This window comes from Moschus berezovskii, chromosome 14, assembly GCF_049115385.1.
Source record: "Moschus berezovskii isolate FMDL1 chromosome 14, NW_MosBer_1.0, whole genome shotgun sequence".
NCBI classification, from domain to species: Eukaryota; Metazoa; Chordata; class Mammalia; order Artiodactyla; family Moschidae; genus Moschus; species Moschus berezovskii.
Window position 1 is genome coordinate 46,658,009 of NC_142473.1, and position 25,089 is coordinate 46,683,097.

At 50.2% G+C, this 25,089-nt stretch overlaps 1 protein-coding gene across 8 annotated transcripts in view; it reads right to left on the bottom strand.

Moving 5' to 3' along the window:
- AMPD3 (adenosine monophosphate deaminase 3) overlaps positions 1 to 25,089 on the bottom strand; it is a 55,032-nt gene that overhangs the window by 20,863 nt on the left and 9,080 nt on the right. For all 8 annotated transcript variants that reach the window (XM_055423389.2, XM_055423387.2, XM_055423388.2 and 5 more), the window contains exons 2-6: positions 21,489 to 21,714; positions 9,419 to 9,623; positions 5,710 to 5,872; positions 3,072 to 3,291; positions 1,067 to 1,196 (exon numbers count right to left, since the gene is read on the bottom strand). In XM_055423389.2, coding sequence (XP_055279364.1) covers positions 1,067 to 1,196; positions 3,072 to 3,291; positions 5,710 to 5,872; positions 9,419 to 9,623; positions 21,489 to 21,709 — 939 coding nt within the window. In that variant the 5' untranslated portion in view covers positions 21,710 to 21,714. The remainder of the gene's footprint in view (positions 1 to 1,066; positions 1,197 to 3,071; positions 3,292 to 5,709; positions 5,873 to 9,418; positions 9,624 to 21,488; positions 21,715 to 25,089) is intronic.

A 25,089-nucleotide genomic window follows, 5' to 3' on the forward strand; every position in this document is an offset into this window, starting at 1 on the left:
GGCCAGAGAGCAGCTGGCCAGCCCATCAGCACCCACAGGGGCCCCGCTTCAGAAGCAAATGGTGTCGGAGCTGGTGCAGTCAGCAAGGACACTGCTGCAGGAGGCAGGCCGGCCCTGAGCACACGCGTGTGCAGAGGGCAGGGCTGCCCAGAGCCAGGCGAGGAGTTTCCTTGGACACCCATCCAGGGTGTAGGGTTCATGTAGGCAAGATAGAAAGGAGCTGGGCTACTGACGGAGGCACCCATCTCTCTGAGCACCTGAGGGTCACAGAGAAGAAACAGACGGTGCTTGAGGGTAAACATGCCATGCCGGGGGTGCCCAGCACATGCCCTTTCACCTCTGCCTGGAGATCCCCAGGACATTTACGTAAGCCTCAGAGCCCAGGAGCTGAGCGTGACTCACTCTAAGTCAGCTCAGTTCCGACCTCTTCCTGAAAGACACTTCTATCACATCCCTATCAAACTAATAGTAACCAGCTGGGAACTGCCTGTGGACAGAAAGCGACCCTTACTCAGCATCAAATGCCCCTCACTTGGCACTGATCCCATGCTTGATATATATTAGTTACGTGGAATAAAGTGGAAAAGCAGGAGGCGGCAACCATTTAACCTACAGGCTTGTCCCGACTGCAGCCCCTGAGCCCAGGTGGAGGCTGCTCATCCACTCTAGAGGAGGGCAGAGAGAGAAGCACTTCGGATACTCTTTCTTAAACACACCCGGTCCAGAAGGAAGCAGAACCACACTCCCCCAAGTCCAAAGAGGTCTTAACATTGATAACAGGTTTTCGATCCATGATAAATCTGAGGCATCCTCTATGTCTCAACTCTTATAACCAATTAATAGGCCCTGCTCTATTTTTCAAGGAGGATGGTACATTCTAACAGATATACAACGAAGTCGTAACAAGTACCATCTAAGGCGTGGCCGGACACATGGAAGACAGCTGGCCAGTTTTCCTTTTGTTCATAGGAAGACCACACGGGGGACCAGCCCCCGACTGGCTAGGGCCGGAATGGGTTGGAATGAGCCCCGGACTGCAGCTCTGAACGCTGGCCTGCTGACACACCTTTCTCACGTTATAGAAGTCTCGGTGGGGGTTACTCTTCAACTCTTTGAACTCAGACATTTCATTTAACATCTCATGAAGGCTGAACTTGGATTCCAGAAAGTTCAGTCGCCGGTGACAATACGTCTTCCTGCAGGTTGGGAAGGAGAAGAAACCACAGTTGAGGAGAAGTCGCATCAGTCCTCCAGTCTGCAGACCTCCAGTGTCTGTGGGGACCCAGCCCTGGGTGGAAGGTCAGGATGGAGCAGGGAGGGATGAGAAGGGGCCAGCTATCCACAGACCCCGCTGAACTATGTCACCATAGCCACGTGCTCTATGAAACGCGTGGAGAATCGATAGGGGGTAGTAGAGAGCTGACCTCATACAGATTCCTTCTGGATGAGCTTTCCAGGTTTAGGCAATTAATCTCAAGCTGCTGTCTCTAATGAACAAATATGGAGATGGCACTACCCAAGACTGAAGTGAGGGTTAAACTGGCTTAGGGTGTGAAGGGTCTAACTCCGCTTCGTGGATACTCAAAGAAAGTCTCCCTCTTTTAGCCCTTCCATCTCTCCACCCTCCCATCTATCCTCTACCACCTTTCATTCCTTGAAAGGAGTTTCACCTCTGTCCAAAAGATCAATAATACAGTCAAATCCTAAGGCATGACCTTCCCACCTTGGCTGTGACCGAATGACACCCAGAAAGACTTCTCAACCCTGAGGCTTCAGGACGAGGGATGGATGTTCTACATCGTAGGCAGATGAGGGATATAGGGGTGTTGTTACCAGGACAGAAGTCCATGAAAGAACTGATGTCCCCACCAGCTTGCAAAGCCCACTGCGGGGTGGGAGCACCCACTGTTCTCAGCCCACACCCAGCCCAGGTGCCTGGCCACGTGCCTGTGCCACAGCTACATAGAACATGCAACCACAAGTTGGGTCACCCTGCTTCCCTGTGGCCCCCAGATGCACACAGATCCCTTGGCACCCAGGTACAGAGACCCTTGTAAAGAGCGGCCACCAAGCCTGGACCAGCACCACCATATGTGTGCCAGGACGAGCCCACAGCCAAGCATGGGAGAGTCTGGGTCAGACAGGATTCCCAAGGGCATCTCTCCCAGTCCCTCTCCCGGCAGGACTCACCCTGACAGTCTCCCGGACAGGACAGCTACTGCTCACACATCTCCTGGAACAGCCCTGTCCCCAAGGTTTCCCCTCAGACCTACTGTTCACATTGGCTGAGGCAAGCTCCCAGGGACCCCACTCTCCCCTCCCAGCTCTTCCCTCTGCCCTCGGATCACCAAGGACCTCAACCCACTCTGTCTATCCCCTTGGGGCCCACTCTCCTCCCTTGGAAACTGGCGTCACCCCACTCCCAGCAAAACCCAAATGGCAAGGCAAGAAAGAAGTCCCTCAGCTGTGACCAGCTTCCTCTGCTCCCCCGAGCTGGGCACTCATGCACAACCTCTACTGCTGATTCCCTTAAATGCTCACCGAGGAGCGAGAGCCCGAACTCAGGAAAAGACAGCTCCCTGCCAGGGTAGCTCCAGCTAAGCCTACAAGCATCCTGGGAGTTGTGGCTCAGAGTTCCCAAGCTCCCTGCACTCCGCGCTCCAGAAACATGGAAAAACCAACACCGGAAGCAACAGTCTTCACAGCTCCCCCACCATCTACCCTAAAGCCCCGGGCTGGTCACTCTCTGCATCGCTGCTGTCCTGCCTGGGGTGAGGGGTGACCGTCATTTTAAGGTGCACAGGTGGCCACCAGCCAGCAGCAGCTCCACACCTGTGCATGCGGAAGGGACAGGCAGTAGCAACTCGAAGAATACGCCAATCTGAAGAAAAATTGTCACAGAAGCCCACAAAGCCCGGGGAAAAGAGAGAAACCCACAAAGCACTCTTTCTAGGGTGGTTTAACTGAGGGAAAGCCCAGAGCAGAAGGCCTGCCCTGGTCCCTTCCTACAGAGCAGCGCTCCTGCAGAAACAGCTGGACTCACCTGGTCATGGAGGGAGAAGGGGACTTACGTGGGGCCATCCGTGATGAGAGCCAGAATGTGGCTCATGTCCACTGTGTAGGTCTCCAGGTCAGGGTAGGGTAGGCTGTGGGGTTCCTGGCGCTCCAGCATCTTCTTGTTGTCATACACATAGAGGATGCCTCCCTGCATGCGAACCAGGTAGCCCAGGTTGGGGGGAGCATTCTCCAGGCAATAAGGGTCTTCTTCAGGCAGAGGGGGAGGATGAAAGTCTGAAAGACAGGACTGAGTGATAGCAAAATGCCCTTGACCTCAGGAGCTCACAGGGGCTCCAGAGTCACATGCTCCGTGAGTCCTATCCTGGTCGTCTGACCTAAAACCTAACCACCCCAACCTGCCCCAGCATCTCACCTCCCCCTCCCTGCTTTATTTTGTCTCCTTATCACTTGCCGCTATGTATGTAAGATAACTTCTCGTCTTTATCTTGGGTGGTAAATGGTCATCTTGCTCACTGCTGAATCCCCATCTCCTAGAACCATCCCTGGCCTGTGGCAGGCACTTCATTTTTTTTTCTAACTTAATTGAAATGAGCTTCAGTCTTCTAGGTAGTTCAGGGACATGAAGCTTATTAAGACAAGCAGCTGCATCTTCTCCTAATAAGAGAACAGACAGGATCCGGGACTGCCCAGTGGGAATATAATTGTTCCTGTCCTTCCACATCTTCCTGAGCCCAGGGCGGCCAAGGGGCAAGATGGAGAAGCCAGCCCTCCCCATAAGCACAGAATAGGGAGCCTGTGTCCCCAGAGACAGAGCTGTCTGTCCCCACACCGTGGGCTGTTAGCCCACAGGAGTCAGAAAACACCTCTTGGCTATTTCCCAGCTATGACTTCGAGCAAACTGGGACTTTGCCTCCCGACCCTGTCTGCTCAGCTGAGGATGATGCCCTGCCTTAATGGGCTGCTGTGAGGGTTGCAGCAGCAGGTAGAGGAAGATGCTGTGTAAACGTATCATAGGGCATTATTTTCATCACTCTTGTAGTGGGTTTTCCTAGCTCTCAATAAGCTCTGTTCTGGCCAAGGAACAGGTTATGCTAAGTAGCAGAACTAGGGGCTTCAACTCTGCACATCAGCCAACCCTCCATAGGGTCCGGGCTGTCCGCTGCCAGCACAGGCAGGAGGAAATCCTGGAATCATCAATGGAAGGAAGGAAGGAAGGCGGAGCGCCTGGCTGAGTGTCTCCCATCAGAGCTCAGAACAGACTATCCCTGGAGCAGGCGTGAGCCATCCCAGGGGCTAAGGCAGCAGAGAGAGGGGAAGAGATGCCACACACACCCCCATCAGGCATGGCCACAGGCCAGCACGTGAGTCCCAAACGTGGGGCAGTGCCCATGAGAGGCAGGCAGTCCAAAAGCCTGGGTCAACCACATCCTGCACTTCACCACACTCACACCCAGGCCCCCAGGACTCTGCTCTGTATAAAATACACCTTTGACAGTCATTTCTGCCTGCTAGCAGTGGAGCAGGTGGGATCAACCCTCAGACAGACAGGGAACTGGGCCCGGGAGGGCTGAGACCCAGAGCCCCAGGTGGTAACAGATGCTCAAAGTCCAGGTTCAGAGCTTCCGGGAAGCCGGAGAGGAGACGTCTTGGCACCAACTCCACCCGGGGTCCTGGGTGCTGGCACAGACCACCAGGCCCTCATCTGACTCCCCCACCACCAACCTTCACGATTGAGGCCTCCTGTTGTCTCCATTCGCATTGCTTAACTTACAGCCCCTACTGCTCCTGGATCCTTCACAGGCCAAACAGACTCCACCAGAAAGCATCCTGCCTTCTTCGATCCCCTGTTCCCTGAACTCCACAGCATTAGCATAAACTACTATACCAATCACTCACTAGATCCAGGGGCTTCCCAAGTGGCTCTAGTGATAAAGAACCCGGCTGCCAATGCATAAGACATAAGAGATGCAGATTTGATCTCTGAATCAGGAAGATCCCCTGGAGGAGAGCATGCAACCCACTCCAGTATTCTTGCCTGGAGAATCCCATGCACAGAGGAGCCTGGCAGGTTACAGTCCATAGGGTCGCAAAGAGTCAGACGCAACTGAGCATGCACAAGATCCAGAACTGCACCAACTACTCCACATGCATTCTCTCATTTCATCCTCACAATAGGCCCAAAGGATAGATGTTGTTAGTATTCCCATTTTACAGATTGAAAAACTGAGGTTTGGAGAAATGCCCTCCTTTCCTAAGAAAGTGGGATTTAGGTATTTAGAAAGTGGAGCTTAGATCGGAATGTGAGTATGCTGGACTCCAGAGTCAATTTCCCTGCCCTGAGAACATACCCTCTCTACCTACCCCCAATCCATGCACCTCACCACTAATTTGGTATTTACTATCTGTGTTTAAATATCCAGGCTGAGACTGCCCATCTCCCAAGATCAGAGACTGCCTTTCCGCCCCTCCCCTCCCCCCAACTTGTATAGCTCAGCTCAAAGCAAGGCACCTGGGGCACATGGAATCAACCCTTGGGGAAACTAGCAAAAAAAATCAGTGTAGGAGAAGCCAATACCAGGGCTCTGCCCTTAAAACACTATCTGAGGGAAACACATCCAATCAATAAAACATCCTGACCAATTCTCGGGCCGTGCCCCACCTGGAAGCCCACCTGCTGCCACAGCACCTTACCTGGGAGGCCCTCTTCCAGAGGCACAGTGTCCAGCCGCCGATGACCCAGGTACTGGGCCGTGGTGCGTGGGAAGCGGTGATAGGCGAGGCGGGCATACTTCTCCCGGATCATCAGGGCCTTGGCCAGGCTCTTGGCAGCCTGCTCATAGTCCTCCACGGTGATCTGCAGGAAAATGTTCAGAGAGCAGGCCTGAGGCCGCTGACCTAGTGAGATCTGCCGCAAGTTGGGTCCAGGACAGACGGCAGGTAATTTGGGTCTGAGGAGCATCCCCACCATGGCGGGCACAGTGGCTCCCTCTGCCTGACAGTTTGTACACACACCGTGATGTATGCTGCATGCCTGATTTTCTTGTGCAAGCCTCGGATTGAGGGGTGTGCTCTGCAGACATGTAGCCAGCCCCGGTAACAATCTCAGCCACTGAGTCTCTAATGAGCTTCCGCGGAAGGTGACACTTCACACGTGCTGTCACACGTGAATGCTGAGGGATTAAGTGCATTCTGGTGACTCCACTGGGAGGGGCTGCTTGCCTCTGGCTTCCTCCAGATTCTGCCCTATGTACCTCTTCCCTTTGCTGATTTTGCTCAGCATCCTTTTACTGTATTAAATCTTAGTCATGAGTGCAGCTATGCACTGAGTCCTAGGAGTCCTCCTGGAAAATCACGGAACCCCCTAACACAGGAAACTTGGGGCTGTTGGGGGAGGCAGGTACTCCAATGTGCACACCCCAGGCCAGCACTCAGCACATCAAACCACAAGCCAGCTGCTGTGGCACCCGGCACACAAAGAGGCCCAGCCTGGACCGTGTCCCTGACGGAGTGAGCATCATCATGATCAGTTAAGAAAATACATGGGTCCTTCCGAGTGCTCAGTCTGCTGCTTTGCCAACCCCAGGCTTCTGATTCATCTGGCAATCACCCCAGTCCACCCAAGCAACAGACGCTTATGGGACAGATCCTTTCCGTGAGTTTCATTTTGGTCCTCATTGCCACTCATCTCCCAACTGGGGAAACAGAGACCCAGACAGGATAAGTCACAGAAAGTCAGAAAGTCACACTTCAGACCCCGAACGGATTGATTCCTGAAGTCCAAGGATGCTCTGCTTTCCCAGAGCCGCCTCATACTCGGAGACAAATGAGATAAATGCCCACCTCCCAGTGGACTTGTTCATCTCTGTCTATTGGGAAGGATGTGTGTCGCAGAAACCTGAACGTGCTGGGGGAAATTAGCAGCTAAACAGTCAGTCATTCATAAGAGGGGGTAAGAGATGCGGAAAAGGGAGGTACAAGATGGAGCATAGAGCGAGGAAGGCTGGGGCCCCCTCTGCTTCAGTTAAAAAAAAAATTATTTTTAGTTTTGAAATGTTGTAAACATACAGACAAGCCCTGAAGATGACAGACACCTGTGCATCCACCTTCCAGAGCCGACAACTCTAACATTTTTCATCACTGTTTCGGATGTCTTACATGTTTACATAAATAGATCATCTCAGATGCAGCTAAAACTCTACCCCCTCCCCACTCCCCCCTCAGAGAAAGATATATATCTTTCCCATGCATGTGTTTATACTTCTACTTTGTTTCCCCCTTGCTTTTTATTCAGGAAGTAGCTTCTCCTTTCCTGACTCCAGATGTCCCCATGAGGGGGTGTTAACTCCATTCTGCACCTTCTGATGGCTTCTGAGAGCACAGGTGAGCAGACAACACCGGAGACAACTCTGTTCCTGCCCACGACAAAGCCAAACACTTCATCTGCAGGACCAACAGACTCATCACAGCACGGGGCTCGGGCCAGGCCTGGAGGTATCAGGGACGAGTTCAGCATCCCCACAGACCAGCCAGCTTGTAACCACTGCACACCTCAGGCCTGGCAGCAGACCCATGGCAGGGTCAAGGCGACCGGCAAGGTCAGCCTGCCACTTACGAACTGGTGGCTCTCTGGGGACCAGTCGCCCAGTTCAGAGGTTCTGTGCCCTACAATGTGCCAACAAGGAGACTGATGGAAAAGAGCCGGTTAACACACCAGCCAATGTCCTCCCTTCAGCTGGCTCTCAACCCCCTCTACGCTCCCTTCTGGCCACTCTGCCCACAGGCAGGAAGTTGGGTGGGCACCATGGATTCCTGGTCAGGATGCTATATCTCCAAACAAGGCCTGTGCTATTTTCAATCCAACCAAAACCCCCATCCATAGATAGGAACTTAAAGAATGGTTCATCCACACAGTGAAATATTATGCACTTGTTTTTAAAAAAAACAACAAGGAAGTTCTTGATATGATGATATAGCGTTATCTTCAAGACATACTGTTAAGGGAAAACCTCGGCTCAGTATAATGTATGGTAACCACCATTTGTGTAAAAACAAATAAATCAACTACATGAGCATAGAAAACATAAGCACGGTAGGTACACAGTTTACTGTATGAGAATAAATAAGAAACCAAAACCAAGGACTGCCTCAGGGGAGGCGAATCGGGTAGCTGGACAACTGACATAATTTGGGGGCCTTTGAAGTTATAAGCCACATGTGGAGACCTTCTATTGATTTTGTTAAAATAGAAGAAAATTTATAAGATTAATAAGTCACTCTGTCTTCTCAGATACACTGCATATCCTAAAAGTACTGTTAAAAAGAAGAGAGAATAACAAGCCAGTAGGAAAGCTGATCGCCGAAGAATTGATGCTTTTGAACTGTGGTGCTGGAGAAGACTCTTGAGAGTCCCTTGGACTGCAAGGAGATCCAACCAGTCCATTCTAAAGGAGATCAATCCTGGGTGTTCATTGGAAGGACTGATGCTAAAGCTGAAATTCCAATACTTTGGCCACCTCATGCGACGAGCTGACTCACTGGAAAAGACTCTGATGCTGGGAGGGATTGGGGGTGGGAGGAGACGGGGACGACAGAGAATGAGATGGCTGGATGGCATCACCGACTTGATGGACATGAGTTTGAGTGAATTCCGGGAGTTGGTGATGGACAGGGAGGCCTGGCGTGCTGTGATTCATGGGGTCGCACAGAGTTGGACACGACTGAGCAACTGAACTGAACTGAACTGAGGCTTGTTATTGAGTAGTAGGTTGAGGTCAGGAAGACAGAATCAAACCTGGTGCTAAGTGATATCTATCTTCAAGAAGCAATAAAAATTCAGCATCCAACCAGGTGAAATTAGCACATTTTCAGTGGCTGAGTTCACTGACTTGGTACAAACCAAGCTTGATCACATTCTTGTCAACACTCTCTCTTCCTGGTTCGAGGGTCTGGCCTGTATTTAAGAACATGAGTCCAAGCACAGAGGAAGAGCTGAAATCAGCAATAACTGATGGCACGCAAACCAATCAGCACCAGGACGTGAATCCATTCAACATCTGAGAACTCTAAAGGGCCCACACTGGAACCATCTCCAATGGGCTACAGGAACAGAGAGCAGGGTTCTGGGCCCAGAGCCCATATGGAAACTACAGGCCACTCGGTGTGCCAGCCTGCAGCCCCAGGCCCTCCCCACAAGGACAGCAGTACCCTAGACACACACCCACACCCACCACCTTGCCTAGAACCCTCCTTCTCTCCAGACTTCTGCCCGCCATCTCCCAGACACTCACAGACCAAGCCAGGCTTTGGGGTCTGGGCGTGACCCCAAGGGACCCCAGCTTTTGCACAAGGTGCACTATACAACACTCACACAGCCTCCAGGGAGCCCACGGAGACGCCTTACCCCAGCACAGTAGTCTCCACTGATGGTGACCCGCTGGAACTCGGGCATGGCATAGGGCGCGGGCGCAGGCAGGGGAGAGGCTCCAGGGAGCGCGGGGGTTGCAGGAGACATGGCCGGACTGGCTGTCGGGGGACCCTTCCAATCTTGCTGTGTCGGCATTTGCAGAGAGAGGGACTGGGATCGAATCATCTTAAAACTTTTCTTTCTAGAAGTCAAGGACAAGCAAAAGTGAGAGACAACGGCAGCTAATCGGGCAGAGTGATGAAGGCTCTCTGTTACGGACACGGCAGGAGAATTTGGCTCTGATTAATCAGCGGTGCTGGCCCGACCGTTCAGACGTTTCTAATTATTCATGCCTTCCTCTCACACACGTCTCTCCACATGCAACATCCCAGACACCCCTCTATGCAGCCACTAAGAACTGCTTGGGCTGTGTTTGCACAGCATGTGGAGCAAGTAAGTAGGCAAATGTCTCAGGAGACAGAGAGCAGACCACACAGCAGGGGTCTAACTCCAAGGGCAGAAGAGGTGAGGACGCTGTCAAACTGGCCAGCATGCTGTCTTCAGATAAGCCAGACTCTGAGTCCCAGCATGTGAAGAGTCTCAATTACAGCGCATTTCACAAAGTTGATAACTTGGGGCACTGGAGCCAAAAGAGACTGACAATCAACCAGTCCCACCTCCTGTTTTCACAAAGGAAGAGTCAGGGGTCCAGAATGTGAAATGACTTCTACAAAATCGTAGCCAGGCAGCTAGTGCTCAGCTTTCCACCTCCCTGGTACCCCAACTCCCCTGCTGCTCCTTCCTCCAGCCTGGCAGTACCCTCCACCTGCTGCTGGCTCAGGCACAGATCTGTAGCTCTGTAATGGGAAAGCGACGGATCAGCATCAATTTCAGGCCCTCTGGACCCGTCACCTTGACACCAAAATATGATTTCACAAACTCTTAGGGAAGTAGGCACAGGATGGTTTAAACTGTCGTGAGCTCATGCTTATTTGCAAGACTGTTTTGTGAATACTCACCTTCCTCATTAACTAATCGGTAATGTTTCAAATGACACCACCACAAGTTCCAGGGTCCCTGGGCAGGAAGTTCAGCAGCAGGGAGGTGACGCCATCAGCACTCCCCTCTCCCATGTCTCTTTCCGTCTCCGAGGGAACCCAGCACTGCTACCCAGTGATGTCCAACGCCAGCAACCAGCTGACAGCTCGCCCTCCTGTGCCGTGGGGCCCAGCAGTGTCCTGGGTGCTGTCCCAGCACAACCAGAGCCTACGCCACCAGCGAAGGACTCAGTGAGAACCGTGACCCTCCAGAGCCCCCAGCACCTGCCCCCTTCTCCAGGCACCAGTGACAAGTACTGGGTGTGGAGAAATCGGTTGATCTGTAAACAGACCTTATGATTCACCCGGAAGCAGCTGTCTTCCTCCTGGCCCTTGGCCAGACCTTTTCTCACAGACCCACAGCCGATTTTTCAGGAACCACAGTTCCCTGCTCTATGTATACACCCACCGCTTGCTGCAGGTCTCTGGTTCTTATCCGCCCATATGTGTTATCACCTCCTCAGGGACAAGGCTGTTTACACTTGGAAACTGGAGGTGGTCCTTTTTCAGAAGTCTGTCCTTGCCCTGCCCCTGACCCTGCATAATAGATGTACTGGGTTGTTCAGGAAACCCAGGCCGAACTCCAGGAACATCCAGTCAGGCTTTTCTGAGCACGCCATCCATCCATCACATGGAGCTGAGTCAAACATCCCATTCCAAGGAAGATGCCAACTCATGCCTGTCGATCATTCCTTAGCGGCAGACTCACCTGAAGTGATGAGGTTCCCACTTTAGCATCTTTCGGATGTTCACACCTAGAGGAGCCATTACTTTGGGCTCCCTCTCGTGTTCTGGCAGGTTCAGCCAGACCCCATAAGACTCTGGCCTCCATGTCACTCATAAGCCTACCAGGTCACTGTTTTAATCCCTCTGTCAACTTCACCCCCACAAGCCTCAGCCAATGTTGCCTGAGGACCAGTCCTGCTAAGGAGAAGCAAGGTGATACCTAAGATGACAAACAGGTAAGAAAATTTTAAAAAAATAAATAAAACACCAACCATGATCAGAAAGTTGGAAGGCTGCTTAAGGCAAGAGGCCACCAGGCTTATCCGAGAAATGACCATATTCCTCTGCCCCCATGAATAAGCCACCAGCTGGTTCCCGCCTGCCCCCCTCCCCCACAGCAAATTCTCCTTCTTGAAGACATCCATGATGACTCTAGTCTGGGTCACCAGGTGAGCTCCAAAATTATCACAGGTGAACACAGGCTGGGGATTTGGACTTTGTAGGGATAAGGTACAGGTTTAACAACAGATTAGGCCCAGACACCCTAGGCAAGTGCTTGGAATAATCAGAGCTAACCATTAGGCCGTCTCTAAAAAAACTAGAAAAACTAAACAGAGCTCAAGGAGAGGGCCCTGCATTCATCTCTATGGCTGCACGATAAACATGGGCCTGGTGACTGCAAGCAACCCCCACTCGCTGTCGCACAGATCTGCACGTGAAACGTCCAGGTGGGCACGGCTGGGTTCTATGCATGCCCAGGGTATCAAAAGGCCAAAACCAGGAGGTTGGCCACACTAGCCTCTGAACTGGAGACCCTGGGAAAGAGTCTACTTTCAACAGTCTGCTTTCATGCAGGCGGTTGGAAAGTTCATCTGCAAGTGGCCCTACACTGAGGCCCTGGCTCCTCACTGGCTATGGGACAGGGGTCACCCTCTGATTCTTGCACATGGCACCCTCCATCTTCTAAGCCTGGCACAGTGCCTGACTCTGGCACTCGGAATCTCTGACCTCCCCCTCCGTGACCCCCTGAGCAAACTCTCTGCACTAAGGGCTGCTGTGACCAGGTCAGGCCCACTCACCTCCCTACCTGCAGGTCCACTGAGCCACACAGCACAGCATGATCACAGGAGCGATGCCTCATCACATTCAGAGGGTCTGGAGACTAGGGAAGGACATCTCTGGGGGGATGTTCTAGGAACTCTGTAGACCACAGGTCCACACCTCGTTTCCATTCTTGCCGCTGAGGCCCAGCCACAAAGGTGGACAGCAGCAGCTGCGTGACTGTGTGTGTCCCAGCCCTCTCAAGGCTTCAGACCAGCCCCACCTGCATCGCAACAATGAAGTGACCACATGCTTTTTCTGAATTGTAGAACCATGCAGTATCCTGGCTGGAAAGGATTTTAAAGCTACACACCCCAATCCTCTAAGGCAGCCTTTGTCTGAATACATCCAGTGTCGGACAGCTCACTGCATTTCTGAATAAGACGTCAGCAGTCAATCATATATTCAAAAACCATTTCCCAAGGACCTACTCTGAGCCAAGCATGCAAAGACAAGGTGAACAAAACATGATCTGTTGCCACTGTTAGAAACCACTTCCTCATCACGGGCCGAGATCTGTCCGTCCGCAGTTCCACCTGCTGCCCCACCGTGTGAGCCCTTGGGACACAGAGTAAGCCAGCTCGCTCCGCCACAGCTGGCCCACCCCTCCCTTCCCCACCCACAAGTCCAGCTGGCAGAAATGCACTCCTGCCAAAGAACTGGCAGGGTGCGGAGCTATAAGGACACCAGCTGCAGGCCAAGCCTGAGGGCCCAAAGGGCCAAGGAGCAGCTGTGTCCTCCCTCCTGGGCCGCAGGGACCTTCCTGTCCCACCAGACCCTCAGCTCAAGGACACGACCTGGTCATCTGGGCTGTCAGTAGGCACCTCTCAGCACCTGTCTGCTGCCGCCACCACTTCTATGGCCCTTGCCTGTCCCTGTCACTCTCTGTCTTCACCCTCACCCTGCCCACTCCCCAGCCCTTCCCTGCTCCTAAGCACTCCAGTTAAGAGCCCCAGAGCCTCCATGCTCTTCCACAGAAGAGTCAGCATCTTCTCAGGGGCCTGCAGCCACTGCCCTGTAAAGTCTGGCCAGGGGAACCTCTCACCAAAGGCTCTGAATGACATACAGTGGGTCAGGAGGCACAATGGATTTCACTCTACTCAACACCGATGTGCCAGGTCCTGGGGATAGACGGGCAGACAAAATACTCCTCTGACTCCAGAGGCTGACCTCAATGTCCAGATGGTTCAATAGATTATCATCATACGACATGGTTAGTGTGATGAGACGACCTGATATTTCGGGATCCCAGAGGAGACTCTAACCCAGACTGAGGGTGGGAGCCATAGAGCAGGAGGGTCAGAGAAGGCTCCCTGCCTCATTCCCAGAGGGAGAGGGGAACGTTCCCGAATGGGAGACTTGTTTGAAGCCCTTCTATACACATACACACACACACACTCAGGTTGTTTTGGCAGCTCAGACCACTCCAGATGAGAATTACTATGCTAAAGGCTCAAAGCAGGAGTCACACAGCAGCACAAGATTTTATTAACAATCTGAACCTGAAGGCGTCAAGCAGGGCAGGCATTCCCACTCTCACAGGCTCATCTGCTCCTACTGCTTCCCCTGATTCTCGTGGAAGTGGAGCCCTGGGTCTAAGGAGGGGAGCAGTTAAAGAGCTGACACCTACTCTGTGATTGAAACCAGAGGTCTCAGCCTATCTGAAAAGGAGAAGGTGGGCAAGCTGGCTGTGACACATGCTGCATGGTGGGCCCCAAAAGGCAGGTGTGCAGAGGGCACAGAGCACATGCTCGGTGTGTCTGACTGCGTGGGTGCAGCTGACTTGCACTGAAACCCATCAGTATGAAGACTCAGAACCTCAACCATCCCTCCCTTCACCTCCCCCTGAGACCTCCCACTATTTTCCCACCACTCCTGACCATGTGTAGGTCTCTATGGACCTCTCTCTCCCTCTCCCCAGTCCTTCTCAGCTACTCTTCCTCCCCAGAGAGCACAGTGAAGTATTATCTTCCTTACCTGTTAAGTCTTAAACTCTCTTCTTAATTTTAAAAGCAGATAAATAAACCTGTTTCAAATGAAGCTCCTTTGTCAATGGCCCTGAACTTAGACGTGACTTACCCGAAGGACTGATGCTAAAGCTGAAACTCCAATACTTTGGCCACCTCATGCGACGAGTTGACTCATTGGAAAAGACTGATGCTGGGAGGGATTGGGGGCGGGAGGAGACGGGGACAACAGAGAATGAGATGGCTGGATGGCATCACCGACTTGATGGACATGAGTTTGAGTGAACTCCGGGAGTTGGTGATGGACAGGGAGGCCTGGTGTGCTGCGATTCATGGGGTCGCAAAGAGTCGGACACGACTGAGCGACTGAACTGAACTGAACTGAAGAAGTTTCATAAAACAAAATGATTTAGCTGTGCTATGTTCGATTCATAACAAATATGTTTATCTAGTTTGCTCAGGGAAGTCATTGTTCTGGAGAGCTAAATTTTTCAGATAAACTCTGTCCCCTTTTGTTGTTGTTTGGTCGCTAAGTCGTGTCTGATTCTCTGTGACCCCACGGACTGCAGCAGGTCAGGCTTCCCTGTCCTTCACTATGTCCCAGAGTTTACTCAAACTCAAGTCCATCCAACAATCTCATCCTCTATCTTCTCCTTCTCCTCTCGCCCTCAATCTTTCCCAGCATCAGGGTCTTTTCCAATGAGTTCGCTCTTCCCATCAGATGGCTGTGCCCTTTATACTCTAAATTAAAAAAACTTCAGTGTGGCTTTTAAAAATGAAATTCATAATTCCTATATCTGAATCAGTGCATGCTGAACATAATTGAAACTTCTCTCCATGACTCAGCGTCATCATCGCGTTATTCAGTCACCAGCTTATTTTGTCCCAAGACTGCTGTGCTTTGAAATCTTGCGTCTGATTTTCATAATTATTCTGTTTCCTCTCTCACTGTGAACTGTTAAATAATAACAAAAACAGGAACACTAATGATGTCTAAGCACGGGTGCTAAGCAGTCATCCTTATTAGCTCATTTAATTCTCACAAGGTAGGTCCATCATCCTCATTTTGCAGATCAGGAAATAGGAACCTAAAGGTCCTTGCCTGAGGGCACTCAGTCTAAGACACAGGCCAGGAACCCAGCTGGTCTGGTTCCAAGGTCTGAGTTCGTAATCACCGCACAACACACCTGTGACTCTGCCTATAGAAGTCCCTCTCCCACTTTTAATTTGCTTCCTTAAATCTGTCACAGGATAAGAAACAAAATAACCAAGCTTATTAGAACTCAGTGTGAAACAAGAATAGAAGACAGGGTGAGAGAATTGGGGCCGGGGTGACAGCTAAAACATACAGGATTTCTTTTGGGGGGAGGGGTTGAAAAAATGTTCTAAAATTGACTGTGGTGATGGTTGCACCTTGCGAATATACTAAAAAACCACTGAATCGTACACTTTAAATGAATGGATTATACGGTATGTGAATTACACCTCAATAAAGCTGCTTAAAAACGAGAAGTAGAGCACCGAAGGAGCCCTGATGTGCATTTTTGGCTGCACATCAGATATTCTTACAGGGTTGTCACCCATGCTGGCTACATTTCAGCTATGTACATTTGCAGGGTGGGTGAGCTCTGGCTAGGTGAGATGATGAGATTCAAAGTGAACAGCAGAGAGCTTCTGGGTGCCAGCAGGGTTTTCCAGTCTTCTTGTCTTTGCCTCCTAACTTTGATTCCATAGACAGCCTACCCCTCCCGCTCACCTTGATGCACCTTGAGTCTCAATAGAGGCCTGGTCAATGTCATCTTCCTAAGGAGGCAGAGAGGTCCCTGCAGCAAGACGTCACTGCTGACCTCCTGATCTGGCCTGCAAACCGAGCGCCTCTTTGAGCAGCCTGGGGTGCCAGCTCCCTGGAGAGGTCCCCCAGCCCTGGGAGGTCTATGACTGAGCCCAGTTCAGCTCTCAGAACTGCTGGCGTCCGTGTTTCAGGCGCTCATCTTTCTTACTCATAATCCAAGTTTCTCATTCTTTTTCTAAGAAGCTGTTTTACTTCCAAGTTCTAGCTAGTGCCTTTACATTAGACTTTAAACAGTCTTTTTTAAATTTTTCTTTTAATAATAAGAGAGAAAAGAGAATGGTTGTACAAAAAAGCTTTCTCCAAGTACCAGAAAGATTCGGGCTTGTCAGAGGAGCCAGGGCGAGGGAGACCTTTCTCCAAACTGGAAGTCCCATCTAATGTCACAGTTTGAAACACAAGTTTACAGACTCTGGGTATCTGGAATCCTGCTTCTGGCTCCAGGCCTTGGGGTTCCTTGAGGGAGGGCTCCATGTTACCATTTACATTCCAGAGTGTCAGGGACAAGGGAGAGAAAAAGAGGAAGCTGCAGGCAGAGAGGGTTCCTCCTCCAGAAGGTTCACATCTGAATATTTGCATAACAGTGCCTCTACTGAGCAGCGAGGCTGAAAGCTAAAACTGGGGGTGCACAGCTCCAGAGGACACCAGGACGTCTGACAAGTAGTCCAGGGACCAGACTGTGCTTTGGCATAAAAGTAGCCAGTGGGCAGCAGGGAGCTGTGGGCCAGGTTTCCCTCCATTTCATTCAGCAGCCAGCAATTACATCCTGGAGAGCAGTCCCCAGTGTCTCCACATGGAACCAAGGACCCCAGGCCTGACTGGAGATGGGATAGCTTCGTGGTTAAAGTGTGAGGTTCTACATTCAAAAGACCTGGGTCACTTACTGGCTATGTGTCCTAATCTGTAAAATCAAGTTAAGAATACCCACTTGATAGTATTCCTGCCTGGAGAATCCCATGGACAGAGAAGCCTGGTAGGCTACAGTCCAGGGGGTCGCAAAGAGTCGGACACGACTGAGCGACAGAACGGAACGGAACGGAAGCTTAATGTGGACCTAACAAAAGCAGAAGAGATTAAGAAGAGGTGGCAAAAATACACAGAAGAACTGTACAAAAGAGATCTTAATGACCCACGTAATGGGGATGGTGAGGTCACTCACCTAGAGCTAAGCCAGACATCCTGGAGTGTGAAGTCAGGTGGGCCTTCGGAAGCAATACTATAAACAAAGCTAGTGGAGGTGATGGAATTTCAGCTGAAATATTTAAAATCCTAAAGGACAATGTTATTAAAGTGCTGCACTCAATGTGCCAGCAAATTTGGAAAACTTAGCCATGGCCACAGAACTGGAAAAAAGAATCCCAAAGAATGTTCAAACTATCATACCAATGCACTCATTTCTCATGTTAGCAAGGCAATGCTCAAAATCCTCCAAGCAAGGTTCAACAGTATGTGAATGGAGAACTTCCAAATGTACAAGCTGGATTTAGAAAAGGCAGAGGAACCAGAAACCAAATTGCCAACATCCGTTGGATTATAGAAAAAGCAAGAGAATTCCAGAAAAACATCTACTTCTGCTTCATTGACTATGCTAAAGCCTTCATTGACTATGCTAAAGTTTGTACAACAAACTGTGGAAAATTCTTCAAGATGGGAATACCAGACCACCTTACCAGCCTCCTGAGGAAATTATATTCAGGTCAAGAAGCAACAGTCAAAACTGGACATGGAACAATGGACAAGTTCAAAATTGGGAAAGGAATACATCAAGGCTGTATATTGTCACTCTGCTTATTTAACTTATATGCAGAGTACATTATGCAAAATGCTAGGCTGAATGAATCACAATCTGGAATCAAGATTGCCAGAAGTATCAACAACCTCAGACAAGCAGATAATACCAGTCTAATGGCAGAAAGTGAAGAGAAACTAAAGAACCTTTTGATGAAGGTGAAAGAGGAGAGTGAAAAAGCTGGCTTAAAACTCAACATTCCAAAAAAAAAAAAAAACCTCAACGTTCAAAAAACTAAGATCATAGAACTCAGTCTCATCACTTAGTGTCAAATAAATGGGGGAAAAGTGCAAGCAGAGGCAGGATTTATTTTCTTGAACTCCAAAATCACTGTGGACAGTGACTGCAGCCACAAAATTAAGACACTTAATTCTTGGAAGAAAAGCTATAACAAACCTACAGAGTGTATTAAAAGGTAGAGGCATTTCTTTGCATTCAAAGGTCCATCTAGTCAAAGCTATGATTTTTCCAGTAGTCAAGTACAGATGTGAGAGTTGGACCATAAAAAAAGACTGAGCACCAAAGAATTGATGCTTTTGAACTGTGATGCTGGAAGACTCTTGAGAGTCCCCTGAACAGCAAGGAGATCAAACCAGTCAATCCTAAAAGAAATCAACCCTGAATATTCATTGGAAGAACTGATGCTAAAGCTGAAGCTATAAGACTTTGGCCACCTGATGTGAAGAGCAGACTCATTGGCAAAGACCCTGATTCTACAAAAGACTGAGGGAGAGGAGAAGGGGACGACAGAGGATGAGATGGTTGGATGGCATCACCGACTCAGTGGACATGAGTTTGAGCAAACTTCAGGAGATAGTGAAGGACAGGGAAGCCTGGTGTGCTACAGTCCATGGGAATGCAAAGAGTCAGACACTACTGAACAACTGAACAACAAAGTTTAATATACAGATTAACTTAGCCCACAGTAAGGTTGCTGCCCATGTCTGCTACAGAAAGTTGGACAAATAGATAAAATTTCCATGGGGCTTACCGTCATCCAGGCCCTGCCCTAAGCCTTTTACATGTTAATTCCCTCATTGCTCACAACATCCCATGAAAGTAGCTCTTGACTGGTCTTACTTTACAGATGGTGAAAAGCTGGGGCACAGAGAGGTTTCCTAATGGCCCAAAGTCACAGAGCATCCCAGTGAGTGGCAGAACACAGCGATCCAGGGAGCCATGGCCACTCTGAGGGAGTGTCTGTGATGGCAGTGGAGAAACAGGATGTCTTTCTCCTCCCACATAACCACTGCTCTCCAACACAGGTGAGGTTCTGGGCTGGATCCTTGGGATACAGTGGGAGTCAGACACAGTCCTCAGGGAGCTTCTAGTCAAAGGGGGCAGACAGATGCAAGCCAAGACCACCACAACCTAACAAGTAGGGAAAGAATGAAACTTCTGGAGAGAAGCTTGCAGAGGAATTTCTGGAAACCATGTAGCATCATTTGGACTCAAGAATAAGAAGGCTTGCTGTTAGCCTGGGCATTGATAACAGAAGAATCTCTTCTGCAGATTTCAGGTCCAGTGTCTCTCTGTAATGGAAACTGACCTCAGAAACCTATCATTTCTAGTAATACAAAATGTCAGGACTCCTTCTCTTCTCATTATTAAGGGTCCAAAATGCTCAATTCAGAAGACAGAAGGTCCTGCAGAGCATTCACTTCATAACATCTGTTCAGCCAGCAAAGTATGGACGAGGGTCTCCACAGCCAGGCTCTGCTTTACTCTCCAGGGTAACTTGTGACCACCTCACTGGCTATCAACACCAACAACCCCTTCACTTCACGGCTTACAGCCCCTCAGAGGAAGGAAAGCACTTACATTCTGTACAATAAAGCTCTGTTCTTGCCCTTATACCAATACTTGATTTTTTACTACTTTCCTAAAAAATGTTACCAAAGTACTGAAGTTCTATACCACCAGGAGAAGAAAGGACTTGCCTTTTAAAGTCAGACGGTGCCTTAGGAAGGACCTGACGACGGACTGGGGCGCAGAGAGTGCTCAAGTGCCACTACCTTAGCTATTTAGGTCTGCAGTGTGCCGGCCAGGCAGGCACCTAGCCAGAGCCCCACCGGACACTTTCTCAAAGCTTTCTATTCTTTAATTCTGCTCTCCCAGGTGAGATGGGCTTCCCAGGTGGCTCAGAGGGTAAAGAATCCACCTGCAATGGAGGAGACAGGGGAGATGCAGGTTCAATCCCTGGTTTGGGAAGATCCCCTAGAGAAGGAAATGGCAACCCACTCCAATATTCTTGCCTGGAGAATCCCGTGGAGAGAGGAGCCTGACAGGCTACAGTTCATGGGGGTCACAAAGATTTGGACATGACTGTGACCAACTAAGCACACAAACAACACAGGTGAGATCAACTGAAAGGTGAAGCCTTCCGAGCGCACGTAAAGATCCAAACTACTTATCAGGGAGCACAGGCCCATCTGATCTGGGCCCTGCCTGCCCCTCCAGATGCAGATCATGGCACTTCACCCCTAACCACACCTCTACCGTACACAGGCCTCCCTGAAGTTACCTAAGGGCCTTTGTCCTGGCTCCTCCACCTATAAGGTGCTCACCCAGCTCTACAGTAGCTGGCTACTTTACACCCTTGCATCAGCTACAATGTCACCTTCCCTAACTACCTAATCTGAAAAAGGACTCTCCCTCTCCATGTGTCAGCTGGCTTCTGGCTAGGCTTGGACAGTGGCAACCAGTGGGGGAAACCAGAACATGCCGGAAAGATTAAAGCCAGGTATCTCTCGTCTCCATCTCTGCCTTCGGAGGCCATCTCTGCAATTGGTGCATCACCCCCTAGGCTCCAGTTTCTATTGGAAAGGCCACCGCAGTTCCAACTCCTCCACCCCAAGCTCCAGCCACCCCACCTCCCTCCACTGTCTCTCCAGTCTGGGGTGATAGCTGCTTCCTACCGTGTCTACTCTCTGGGCAGCCTCTCTCCCCACTGCCTGCTTCTCTATCACCTCTGTAACCAATTTCCTGTGAAAACATCCTACTTCCAATACTCAAGGAGTTTCTGCTTTTCTGGTTAGACTCTGACTGACACAGCACTTATCACAACTTGTCATTTCTCAATTAATTTGTCCAGTCAATTATTGTCTAGACCAACTGTAAGCTCTACACGGCAGGGACTATACCTAGTTCATTAATATATCCCCAGTGCCCAGCACAAAACCTGGCAAAGAGTGAGCTGAGTTAATTAACAATGCAAAGTACTTATCAAGTGATGAAAGAAGTAAAGTTGATGTTTCCCAAGAAATCCTCAAGTTTCTAGAAAGATGGAAATGTCATTTGGAATCGTGAGTATTTAGGCATATGATTTGTTTCTAAAAGAGTAGGAGAGAAAGTGGTTTTCAATCTTTTCAACCAAAGGCACAACACCCTTCACTGAATACGTGTGAGTTAAATAGTCTTGGTTAAGAACTAAACTCAGCTCCCAGGACAGCCGATTTCACACAAGGCACCTCATCACAAGACAAGCGCCCGCAGCCCACCTGTGTCTGCATGATCCCACCAGGTCAGGGGGACAAACCTTTTCGCGGTCTCCAAAGACTTCTGCTCCGCCAGCTCCTTCTGCAGCTCCCTCTCCTTGGCCTCCTTCTGCCCAATGGGGCAGTCCTCGGGGACTGTGAAGAGGGACAGGGCATCTTTGCTGTCCTCTTCTCGGAGTACTTTAGCAAACACCTTCTCGGCCAGGAGCCGGACTTGCTCATCCACCTCGGAGATGTTCAGCTTGGGGAATTGGCGCGGCATCTCGGCTGGCAGAAAAAGAAAACCAACGTGAGCCAAGAACTACTAGACTCCCTGAGCCACTGGTGCGCAGGGCAGGAGAAGGCATGCAAAAAGGGCCGGTGCCCCAGTCTTTGGGGTCAGCTGTCTACTCAGGAATTCCCCGGATCAAACCCAACAGGCCAATTTTTACAACTAGCTCCATAAGCGAGTGAATGTGAAAGGTATAGGCCCACTTACATCTCATGAGAAAGCAAATGTTCAGAAGTGCAAGCATGAACTGTCCAACCAAGTGTTCTACTGTTTTCCCAAACCCAGGGAATCCTCAGTGCAGGGGCAAGCCCCACCCTTTCCACCTCCTGTGGAGGGGAGAGTTCAAAACCCCCTCCTGTAGACGATGAGGAGGCCGTGTGGGGTGCCACACTGAACAAACCTGCTCCCCACTGCATGGAGTGCAAGGCCAAAGCCCAAAGGGTCTAATGATTGGCACAAGAGCCCAGGAGATCGACAGCTGCATTCCTCACGACACAAAATGAGAACTGCTGCTGAAAGGAAACCACAGGGGCACCATCTCCCAAACCCTCTGGAACGCCCAACAGGACAGCCAGTGAAATAAAAATCTGGGGACAGGGAGACTCGTTACCTCTCACAGCCCAGCTGAAGACTCACATCCTCAAAGAAGCTTGCCCTTACCTCCTCTGCACACCGGCTTCTCACCATCAGTAGCCGGCCTAAACCACCTGGTTGATTTTTTTCTTTGCCTGTCTTTCAGCACTTATACAGCATGTAGGAAGTGCGCTCTGTCAAGCCCTATACATGTACTAACTCGGTTAATCCTACTGTTCCCATTTTACAGATGAGAGAATGAAGGCACAGAGAGCTAACTTGCCCAGGGTCACACTTCTAATAAGCAGGCTGTGACCTGCGCTGTTCTCAGCCACTGGCTCCCATCCCTTTCCTCTCTGAGCCTCTGCTCAGGGGCTCTGAGCACACGAATCTGGTTCTGGCATCTGTCCTCTGAACCCCTAAATTGTGTGGCTTCTCTCTGCCCATTTGGGGGTCAGGGCAGGTCCCCTCGCTGTCCCCAGCATCCCACCTATGGACCAGACTAGTACTGTATCCCTGCCACAAGCCACTTTCACCAGGAACAGCTCCAGGAGAGGAGCTTTCTGTCAACCTGGTTTCTTTAAGGAGGGTTTAAAGAGAGACGTAGTTTCATCAGGCAGACAGAGGATGACGGTTGAGACAGTGCCCAGCTGCTCTCTGGCAGGGAGAGGAAGCACTTTCAGGGGAGGAGGGATGCTGAGCAGTTGGGGCAGTCACTCTATGCCTCCCCGTGTTCTCATCTGTGAGATAAAGGGACCGGACGAAGCAGTCTCCAAGGCCCTCTCAGTTCTAAGCACTGTAATTCTAGGTACCAGTGAGGTTTCTGGTTCCAGGAGAGCTTGCTGCTCTGGTCTTCTCTGCGGCCTGCGGATCTAATTCATGACACAGACAGGAAGGAGGAAAGCAGGCTGCTTAAAGGGCAGGTTATATAGAGAGGTATTCTACAATACCTCTGCGGCCCTTAGACTGTGAAACCAATTTCCTCCTTCCTTCCCCCCGCAGGGCCAGGCCTTTCCTGGGCCTCTCTCACCGCTCGGGGCTTGAGTGGGAGGAGAGAGGCAGCTCAGGACGCAACTGTGCTGGTCTGTGGCAGCAGAGACCACGATAGCATCCTGCGCAGATGAAGAGGAACGGCTGGCTGTGGAGATTTCCACACCCTGATAGCAAAGAAGAGGAAGCTGGAAACCATCAGAGCAGAGGCCAGAGAAGAAGGTGACAGAAGAAAGAAATGGAGAGAAAGACAAAGAGCTGGACCCAGGAGGAGCTGCTAGGGGTGAACAAGCCTGGACCAACATTCTAAGGCCTCTGTCAAGTGTAGCTTTCCAGATCTTTAAAGGGCTCCAGGCAAGGGGCAGCAAAAGCCATAAAACATTCAAGCATCTGAAAGAGTAAGCCCACTTGAGAAATTGCTTCTAAGAAAAGAATCTGAAGGAAGGAAAATGCACAAAGATGTTTACCTGCACTCTTCATAGAAATAGCTTTAAAAGGTTCAGATGAGAGCACACTCACTTGAAAAAGAACATGAAGCAACCAAAATTATAATCATGAGGGCAGTGCTATCACATAAAAAAATACCTTGTAAGATAACAGCAAATGAAAAAACTAATACATGAAACTGTTCCCAAGCTTTGATTACAATGATACGAAACTGCGTCCCCTTATGGACCAGGGCTGCAAGAGACACCCTTAAATGACCAGATGGCAGGACCGCCAGTGGGAGATGCAGTATCTGATTTTGATCGTTGATGCTATTGTAATGTCATCTGCACAAAAACAAAGAAAATAAAATGAATAGACTCAAGAGTTCTAAAAAGAGAAAAATATGAAAACTAATCAAATGTCTACATCCCATATTTGGGCCATCAGGGTCCTCTCCCACCTACTCCACACCAGAAAGAGGCTGGTCCAAAAGGAATCCCACCTTTAAGACCCATCTCTGCGTTAGCTTCAGCCCTTTAGCTGCAACAGCATCAGAGCTGCTCACTACCGCCTCCTTCAGTTCAGTTCAGTTCAGTTCAGTCGCCCAGTCGTGACCGACTCTTTGCGACCCACGAATCACAGCACGCCAGGCCTCCCTGTCCATCACCAACTCCCAGAGTTCACTCAAACTCATGTCCAACAAGCTGGTGATGCCATCCAGCCATCTCATTCTCTGTCGTCCCCTTCTCCTCCCGCCCCCAATCCCTCCCAGCATCAGAGTCTTTTCCAGTGAGTCAACTCGTCGCTTGAGGTGGCCAAAGTATTGGAGTTTCAGCCTCAGCATCAGTCCTTCCAATGAACACCCAGGATCGATCTCCTTCAGAATGGACTGGTTGGATCTCCTTGCAGACCAAGGGACTCTCAAGAGTCTTCTCCAGCACCACAGTTCAAAAGCATCAATTCTTCGGCGATCAGCTTTCTTCACAGTCCAACTCTCACATCCATACATGACCACGGGAAAAACCATAGCCTTGACTAGATGGACCTTGGTTGGCAAAGTAATGTCTCTGCTTTTTAATATGCTATCTAGGTTGGTCATAACTTTCCTTCCGAGGAGTAAGCGTCTTTTAATTTCATGGCTGCAATCAGCATCCGCAGTGATTTTGGAGCCCAAAAAAATTAAGTCTGACACTGTTTCCACTGTTTCCCCATCTATTTCCCATGAAGTGATGGGACCAGATGCCATGATCTTCGTTTTCTGAATGTTGAGCTTCAAGCCAACCTTTTCACTCTCCTCTTTCACTTTCATCAACCACCTCCTTATACCCCCCTAAATACACGTGCACAAGCATGACCCAGCCACATCCCCTCAGAAGTGG